Here is a 9309-nt window from a genome sequence, read left to right as displayed (position 1 = left end):
TAGCCGCAGCTGCAACACTTCCTTCTCCGAAAGCCGGAGCCGGAGAATGACCCGCCCCGGAGCCCCGAGGCGGTGGCCCCCGGGGGATCCTACAGCACCTCAACAGCAGAAAAATGGCGGGTGCCCTTTGCAGGTGGAGAACCTGGGGGTGAGCAAGGCTTATCAAGACAACAAGGGTGCACGCAGCCAGGCCCAGCTGGGGAACGGGGGAAGTACGGGGCATCACCCCAAACCCCGCTCCCCAGCGAGGGAGCAGCGGGGAACGGGCAGGAGGCAGAGCTGTCCCCTCTCCAGCAGCAACGCACCGGGCAACCGCACCCCACCGATGCACAGCTGCACCCCTGCTTTCGGGGGCGGATTAGGCCTCGAGAAGCCGAAGGTGCCCTGCAAAAGGAAAGTCACTTCGGGAAGCGCGCTGACGGCGGGACGACGTTGCTGTATTTCGCCCGTCCACTGCTCTGAACCTATCACGCTCCCGTACGGCTGCTCCTCCACAGGGAGCTGCAGGCTACAAACCCTCGGAGGCCGCGGCCCTGTTCACTTGGGGCCGGACCTGGGCCCCTAACAACGGTCCCCGTCTACCACGGGGCACCCTGCCACGGGGGACCTGGGAGCAGGTCAGCTCCCGACTGCCTTTGTGCCTGCGGGACCTCGGCCATATCTTTTTTGTCGGCGTCGCCAGGGCGAGACTTCGTCCTCGGGCTTGGGCCTCCCCAGGGGAGCCGGGGACGCCCAGGGCACTCACCGCGTCGGGGCTGCTGCCCCTGTGCCGCCACACCTGGGGGGCCGGGAGAAGGCGGCGAGGGAGGAGCGGGGCGCACCTTGGTGTAGTGACCCCTTCGGGGGGGGGCTGTTCCAGCCGCTGCCGGTTTTGGTTTGTTTTCTTCAGGCAATAGCTAGAGGATGAGTGGGTAGTCTGATGCCGGTTTATTTTTAAGGGGTTGCACTTTTTCTATTATTATATATTATCATATTATTTTTATGTTTATATTATCATTATTAATGTTACATTATAGGAAAAGGTACTGTCTTTTGCCTGTCTTTTAAGCGAATTAGGAATTTATTTTTTTAAATGGAAAAAAAAAAGAGAGAAAAACACCTTCCCCTCTATTTTTTGCCTAATTTTGAGTCTTGCAACGATTGATGTGGGCAAGGCAGAAATCAGGCAGGGAGAGGAAAGGCACACGAGCTCCCTGGATGGAGGAGGTGGCCAAGCCTGGGTGAAACATGGCAAACCACAAGTGCAGATACTACCCGCCCAGCGTGAAAAATGCCTTTTTTTCAGCTCAGTAAGTAAACGAAACATGGGAGGCGGGGGGGGAGTGGAAATCAATATTAAAAAAGAACAGAAAGTCTTCAAGGATTTTCCAGTAAAATCAAAGCAGAAAAGATCTCATTTGGGGACACAGAAGAACAAATCCTAGAGTATAATCTAATTATTTTAATGCCTATTACACATTTTGTTAAAGCCATTATTCTGTGAACACTTTCTTTCAGTGGGTATTGAAAAAAAAAGAAGTAACAAACAAGAGAATAGCAGATTACTTTTTAAATGACACTTTAAAATGAAAAGTTGAAAATATCAAAATACCATAAGAAGACGTTGAAACAAAACATGTTGACATTTCTGAAGTGGAATGTTTTCTTTTGCAAATGAAATTCGGTGTTTCTTCAGGTTTTTTCAGCTGAAGTTACTCAGATGTGCAGATGGGTATGGATGTCGGAAAACTTCATTTTCCAGTTAATTTTCCCCATTTGAGGAAGGGTGGGCTAGTTCTACATCTGAAAACCGGCGGGTGTTAATATTGACTTTAAGGACACACTTAAGGACACTTTTAAGGATACATCTGAGGACGCTTTCTCTCCCAGCCAGAAGTCTCTGGTGAAAAACGGTCAGATCCACGTCCAAAATACTCCTGCTAAGGAGCCGGTTACATCCTTCTCCCCTGGCACGGGCACACGCAGCTTCATGTCAGGGAAAGCAGATTTCTGTGGTGCGCACAGCCCAGCATGTGCCCCATACGTCCCACACCCCGCTCACCCACGGGGCTCTCCCCTCTCCCGGGGGGGGGGCAGCAGGCGGGCAGCAGCGGGAGGCCGTGCCCCCCCGCCCGGCCAAGCTCCCCGCGTGGAGTGGAGCCGGAGTAAATAAATGCGGAGCTTTTAAAATTGAGGAAGCAGCAAAACGCGGGGGCGGCAGGGGGAACGCCTGCGGACCTGCCTGGCGGCCCCCGGCCCTGGCACCCAGTCGCCGGCCAGGCCTGCCAGGCCCACGCAGCCCCGGTCGCGTCCCCTAGCCTCTGCCCCACAGCCCACGCTCCTTCCCCCCGGGGCGGGCCACAGCCCGACCCCCGTCCTGCTTCCAGCGTGGCACACGGGGGACACCGGGGCCCACGGCCCCGTTACCGCCATCCCCGTGGCCATAGCGCAGGGTACCCCGTGCGGGCCGCGCAGCGCTCGGCCGGCTCTGCCCCACGCTGCGGTGGGCCTGCGCCCCCGCCCAGCCCCGCAGCTCCCCACGCGGCACCGCCCTGCCCGCGCGTGTAGTCCGCCGCTACGCGCGTGCACGCGCGCCGGGGTAACGGTAGCGCGTGCACCCCGGCGCGTGAGCTGGCGTGGGGATAATGGGGAGGGGGGGGCGGGACGCGTGCGTGTACGTGTGACCGGCAGCGGCAGGGATGGAGAGAGGGAAGGAGGGAGCGAGGCTCCGCGCGCGCTCCCGCGGCTGCCCGCGCGCCCCCCGGGGCAACCGGGGCGGCCGCGCCTATTGCATCAGTCGGGGCGGGGCCTCGCCGTGCAGGGGAGGGGCGGGGCAGGGCGGGGCCCAACCCACACAGGCCGCCCGCTCCGCCCTCCCGCGCCCCCCCCTGCCCACCGGGTTTTTTTGCCGGCCCCGCCGGGCGCGGTGGCGGGCCCCGGGAAGCGGCGGGGCAAGGTTGCCTCCAGCCGCCCGGGGAGGAAACGCCGCGATGAGGAGGAGGTGGCGGAGGCGGAGGAGGCGGAGGAAGAAGGGGGGGCAGTAAAATTTAAAAAACTCATCCCGCCGCGCAGGCAGGAGGCGAGGCCCGGCCCGGCGCGGCCCCGCGCCACCTTAAATCCCACCCCCCGCCCGGCCGCGGCGGTGCGGGCCGCTTCCTCCCGCGGAGGCTCGCGGGGCTCCGCCGGCGCCAGGCCCCGCCGCAAGAGCAAGCCCCGACCCCGGGGGCGGGGGGCGGTAACGCACTCCCCCGTCCCCCCGCCGCCCCGGGGGACGGGCTGGAGCTCCGGGGGGGGGTCGGCGGGGGCGGTGTTTCCCCCCTTCTCGCCCTGCTGCCGGCTTGCGCGCATCCCCCCGGGGATCACCCGTGCGAGGAGGCGAGGAGGCGGCGAGGGGGGGGAGTGGTGCGATGGCGGCGGGTGCGGCCCCAGGTGAAAACGGCCGGGGCAGCCGCGACACAAAAAACAAACAAGACTCCGAAAAACATACATTACAAATAATAATTACGAATAATAACGTGGTCGATTTTGCAGCCACTTTTCGTGGGACGCAAATACAAACTCTACATGACGGAGCAGCGGGCTGGGCCCCGGGCCACCGCCCTGCTCCCCCCCCCCCCGCTGCCGCCGCCGGGGGGCTCCAGCGGGGCAGCGCCCCGGCCTCCGCCGCTCTCCGCTTCCCCCCCCCGCAGAAGGGCAGGTTTGGGTTGCGGCGGCCGCGGGGACAGGCCGGCGGGGGGAGGCGGCGATGTTTATTTTCCATCACGATCACTTTGTTCGTGCTGGGGAAGGAAAAAAAAAAGCACTTTTTTTTTCTTTTTATTTTCGCGAGGGTTTTCCACGTTTAGCGGCCTGAATTGCACACACACCCCCCTGCCATGGGGCGGCCTGGAGTCAAACTGGGGAGCGGGGGGGGGTTACCGGAGCGCACGGCGGGGCGGGGGCAGGCTGTCCGGCGAACTCCTGCAGCCGGAGGAGGGAAAGTCCATCGCCAGCACCAGCCCTGCCCGTTCCCTCCCCGCGGCCCCGGGACGAGCCCGGGGTGCCGTCTGCGCGAGACCGAAGAGCAATCAAGGTGGGGGGGGGGGTGGTGTCGCTCCCCTCTCCACGTCGTCCCCCCCCCCGCCCAAGGCCAGCACACACCCCTCTTTTCGGGGAGCTTTCAGAGCGAGGGCGAACCCGGGCGCGGCCGGGATAAACAACAGGATCGCGTTGCACCGGGGAGGGGGGGGGGGGGACCCGAGTGTGTGTCCCTCCGCCCCCCTATTTATTTCTTTCTGGCAAGTCCTAGAGATGAAGGCGCTTGGACCCCGCACCGCCCGGGGCGGGGGGACGCCCGCACTGTGCCGGCCGGCCGCGGCGGGCAAGGAAGCGGACCCGGGGAGGCTGCGGGGCCGGGCACTCCCCCCCTCCCGCCGCGGCTCCCCGCAAACGGGGACCCCTAGCCCCGGTGCCATCCTCTCCCTCCGGAGGTGACCGGCCCCCGCGCACCCCCGCCCGGCTGCTGCCCACCCGCGCTGCCCCCGAGGGGATAACGCGACGGGGGTGCGGTCCCCCCCGGGACCCCGGGGGCGGGGGAGGCGGCTGCCGAGGCTGCCGCGCCGGTGCCTGCACCAGCATCTGCTGGGACAGGGGTGTGCGAGGCGCCATCTTTGTTAGCAATAAGCGCTGCCGTGGGAGAAGGTATCCCGGGCTTCCAGGCGAAGCCGTCGGATGGGGGGGTGGGGAGGTTACCGGCACGGCCCCCGGGAGCTCCCTCGGGGGCGGGCGGGGAGCGGGGGGGAAGCAAAGCCGAAGATTTGGTGGCTCTCTGGTCCAGAGCTGGCAGCGGTCCGGCCCAAGAAGGTGCCAATTTAGGCTCAGATTTTAAGTCTTATGAAACGAGCGAGTGCAAGAAAACCTTGAACTACGTATTTTTTCTCAAAAAAAAAAAAACCCAAACTGTGACAGAGCATTTTCTTTTGCATTAAGAGGGCACGTTATTCCCAATTATCACAGAGGAGAAACGATAGCTTGGCACTAAGGGTGAGGAGAGTGGAGCTGCGTTTGTTACTTTCACCTGCACTGGAGACCCGGGAAGAGATACCCAAAGGAAACTTGTATTTCTTCAAGGAGCCTTATTTCCTCCTGTGCCAGGTTGAGGGAGGTTGAAACACACAGTAATGAACATATTTCTTATATATGGCAGTTTTCTTTATTGATTGCTTGATGTGAAACAATATCAATCTGGATTTTTTTCCCACACGTTACAAAAAAAAAGTATTAAATTGGCTCAGTCTGCAATCCTTTAAGCACAGCCATATTAATTATCAGAAAAAGGAAAAAAAACACCCAACCAAAAAAAAAACCCCAACAAAAAAAAACCCTAAAAAGTCTACCAAATAGAGCATTTACAAATGCACAAAAACATGCCACTTTGGCTTTATGGGGAAAAATATTGTCTTCTAGATTTAAAAAAATCTTTTAACATAAATAAGTTAGTATAATTTCTCAGTGTCTTTACAGAGTTATGTACACAGGTACACTTCAAACTTTTTTTTTTTTATTTTTACATACAGGTACACAGGCAATGTAGAAATACTGTTTAAAGATGTAGTATCCCTTTTCCCTCACACACAAACACTTTGGGAAGTGGGTCAGATCAGAAAACAACAATACTCAAGATTCCGAGCAAAAGCCCTCCAGATTCATTTAAAAATAAAAAAGAAAAAAAAAAAGAAAAAAAACACCAAACCGAAACAGAAAACAAATTAACAAACAAAAAAACCCAGGAAATCAGGCAACGTAACAACGGGATGATTTTACACAATGTTTACAGGCATTCAAATTTGCTATATGGATTTGAGGTTGGGGGGGAACACGGGACTTTTGCTACTACATAACGGAATCACCACAGCTCCCACCTCTTCAGCTTAATGCACTAGGAAGAAATTTCACAAGCAGCCTGTAATAATCTGCTCTGAGCAGGGTTACCACGATGGTACATTAAAAAAAAAAAAAAGGAAAATAAAACCGGGGGGACAAAAACACAGCAGACCCACTTAAAGGGACAATACATCTTTAAGTAATAAAAAACCTACACTGCTTCTCTTCATACATTTCTTTGCTTGCTAGGTTGTGAAAGCAAGTTCCAATCCGTCACCCTCCTCCACTCCCTCCCCCCTCCCAACAAGGTTTATGTGCTACATAAGGTAAAAACTATATACACAGGTAGTACAATGAAGCAAATAAGGAAACACCTAATTGCACAATGCTACATCCAATGCTTTTAGAGGCAGGTCTTTTAAGAGTGCCTAAAATTTTAGTGTTATTGTTTGCTGCTTTTTTTTTTCGTTGTTGTTGTTTTTGTTTTGTTGCTGTTGTTTTTGTGTTTTTTGTTGGTTTTTTTCCTTGTTTTTCAGTGCTTGTACAGGATCTCCATCCCACGGAGATCGGCGATATGTTCTTTTCGTTTCCACTACAACTTTTACATCTTCCTCGCTCCATCGCCCCCCGCCGCACCCGACGAACGAGGACGCGCACATCCTCCGCTCTGCCACGGGGAGGGGGAGAAGAGAGGAGAGAAAGACAGGGAGGGAGATGGCGATTAGAAAATGTCGAAAAGAAACGCGATCCGCGGCGCAACCGGTTCAAACCGACGCCGCATCCCCAGGGCGGGCGGGCCCGGCCCCGACCCCCCCCCCTCCCCCGCCGGCACCCCTGCCAGCCCGTTTTACCCCGCGGCGGGGAAAATGAGGGTGGCGGAATCCCTCCTCCCCGGCCCGGGGCTCGGCCCGATGCTCGGCCCGATGCTCCCCCCCTCCAAAAAAAAAACCCACACACCCAAGCGGGCGGTAGTAGCGGCATTTGCATAGCCACGCACGCCGACGTGCTCCTCCACGGCTCACCCCGGCGGGACTAATTTGTTGCAACTTCTGCTTTACAGCTTAATCTCTTTCTGCACGATCGCAAATCGTGTTTGTAAACCTGGCTCCTAACCTCGGCTCCGAAACCGCCGGCGCAATTTACCAACCCCCCTCCGCCCCAGCCCTCGCCTTAAAACAAAACAACAACAAAAAGGGAGGGGGGTGGGGGGAGAAAAAAAGAAAAAAAAAAAAAAAGGCACAACCCAGCTTCCATTAACCCGCTCTCTTCCCTTTGCCAGCGCCTCAAACCAATCCAAAATCACCGAACACACACACGCGGGGGGGGGGGAAGAAAAAAAAGAAGAAAACAACCTTGCCTAACTCGGGTTTTAAGTGCCCGGATTCCCCTTAGACCCGACTTCTTGACTTATTTCTCCCGGGGTGGGAGGTCGCCGCGATGTGCGACGGCAACGCTGACATTGTCGGTGAAAAAGCATCGCGGGGGGGGGGGGGGGGCGGACACCACGACGACATACGGGAAGCCCCCCGAAATCCCTCGTCATCTGACACCATGCACGCGCCGCGTCCGAAACCCCCGTCCCTCCACCCTCACGGTCCTTGGGAAACGGCTCTCCCGGCCTCCGGCCCCGACGGCAGCGCCGGCCCCACCGCGGCCGGGGCTCCCGCCGCCCCGGCGCCGCGCTTCGCCCTTGTTTTGTTCTCCCAAAGCCCCGCGCGTCCCACCCCACCCTCCACCGCACACCCCTCCCTGAGGGCTGGGGGAAAGCCGCCCTTCCCGAAAGAAAAGACCCCGGCAGCGACCCCGGCCCTGCCGGAGCCCCTGGCACCCCTGAGAGAAGCAGGAGACACCTCCCCCCCCCGCCCCTCTTTCCCTTCCCTTCTTCGCATCCTAATGCCGGACCCTAAAGGGAACCTACCTAAAGCGGTTTACGTTTGAAGTCTTCTTGGGCTGGATTTCTTGGGTGTTTGCTCCACTGAACTGGCACTGGGGGAGTCTTCTGAAACCTCTTCTTCTGTTGTGTTGGCTCTTTTATTTTGAGGAGAGGAATCTAGGAGGGGAAAATTAAAAACAAGGGGGGGAGGAAAGTGATATTAAAATATTTTCCTTCCAGATGTTTGCTCGGCATCCGAGGGGGGCGTAGATGGGGCCGGGGGGGGGGGAATATTGCCGGCTCCCCTTGTCAGCCATCGTGAAAAGCGAGCACCGAGAGGGGCGGTGGGCTTCTCTCTAGGTAAGAGTTTCAAGTTTCCCGTTTTCGGCTAAAATTTCTGCCCCGTCTGTTGCTTCGGGTCAGTGTTATGAACCTCCTCCCACCTGGGCAGGAGGCCGGGTCCCCGCAGAGGGGCGGCGAGGGGACGGGGGGGGTGACCTGCGTCTAAGGGCTCTTCCTTGCAAATCATCTACCGGCCCCCGTTTAACTCCGGACCCCCCTGGGACTGCATACAGCACCTGGGCTTTTTTAGGCGAAAAGAAGTCGGGGGTGGGGGGCGGAAGATACACCAAGCCGGTGCCCAGCGGGACACAGCCCACCGCGGCCAGGCCACGCGTGGCACGGGCAGAGGGGCCGAGAGCCGCGACGCTGACACCAGATGGGGCGGGCGGAGAAAGGTGCTTGCCGCTTTCGCGGGGGTACGTTACCGTCGGTGGCGGGTCTTTTCCTCTGCCCAATGCACTGCTCTGCAAAGTCCGTCTGATTTTCAGAAACATCAGTCTTTTGATCTACACAGTGAGTGTCCTCTGAGATTCCCTGAGAACCGACAAAAACCACGGTTTGGCAATTCCCGTTTACGTCCAAGCTCTGGCGGCCGGCGGACTTGCAGACAGCTTTCAGTAGCCTGGGGGGTCTGAAGTAGAAGTCGGGCGAGCTCCCCTTCTCCACGGCTTGCCACTCGTACCTGCCTTCCAGCGGCTTGTGATTCTGGAAATCGAAATTCCACTTCCTCTGGCATGCCTCCTCCATCTCCTGGCGGTGCTTCTTCAAGTCCCTGTTTAACTCTTCGTGATTGACCGGCCCGAAGAGGTTCCTGCAAGCTGACGGCTTCGGGTACTCCGACTGCCTGGCTTCCATGCGCTCCAGGGTAGGGCTCCCATTAGAAATACGGACGTTTGACATCTCCCCCCACCCTCTTTCTTCTGGCGGCGGTTGTTTTGCTCGCTGCTCTCCCCCCCACCCCCGGCTCCGGCCGCCGCCTCCTCCTCCTCCTCCTCTTCTTCTTCTCCGCCTTTTATTTCTCGGCGCTCGGCGGCTTCGCTCCGCGCCTCCTCTCCGCGCTGCCCCGCTCTCCGGCCCCGCCTCGGCCCCGCTCGCCCTCGGCCCGCGGAGAAGGGGCGAGGAGGAACCCTCGCATAAGCGCCGGCCCGGGGGTGCGCCCCGAGAGCCGCCGCCGCCGCCGCCGCCGGCGGGGAGCCCCGGGCGGGTGGAGGAGCGGTGCGCGGGGGAGCGCGCAGGCGGGGAGCGGCGCTGCC

At 58.7% G+C, this 9309-nt stretch overlaps 1 protein-coding gene across 1 annotated transcript; it reads right to left on the bottom strand.

Annotated features, from left to right (window-relative positions):
• Window positions 1–4894: 4894 nt before the first annotated feature.
• CDKN1B (cyclin dependent kinase inhibitor 1B) lies at window positions 4895–8956 on the bottom strand (the record flags this gene model as incomplete). Its single annotated transcript, XM_081997767.1, has 3 exons — window positions 4895–6508; window positions 7760–7891; window positions 8482–8956. 2 exons carry the CDS (start codon window positions 8954–8956, stop codon window positions 7770–7772), a joined length of 597 nt encoding a protein of 198 aa, XP_081853893.1. The 3' UTR covers window positions 4895–6508; window positions 7760–7769.
• Window positions 8957–9309: the final 353 nt, after the last annotated feature.

This window comes from Phaethon aethereus (assembly GCF_964289735.1).
Source record: "Phaethon aethereus genome assembly, chromosome: 1".
Taxonomy (NCBI): Eukaryota; Metazoa; Chordata; class Aves; order Phaethontiformes; family Phaethontidae; genus Phaethon; species Phaethon aethereus.
The sequence above is the reverse complement of the archived record's forward strand: the minus strand, read 5'-3'. Positions and strand labels throughout refer to the sequence as shown.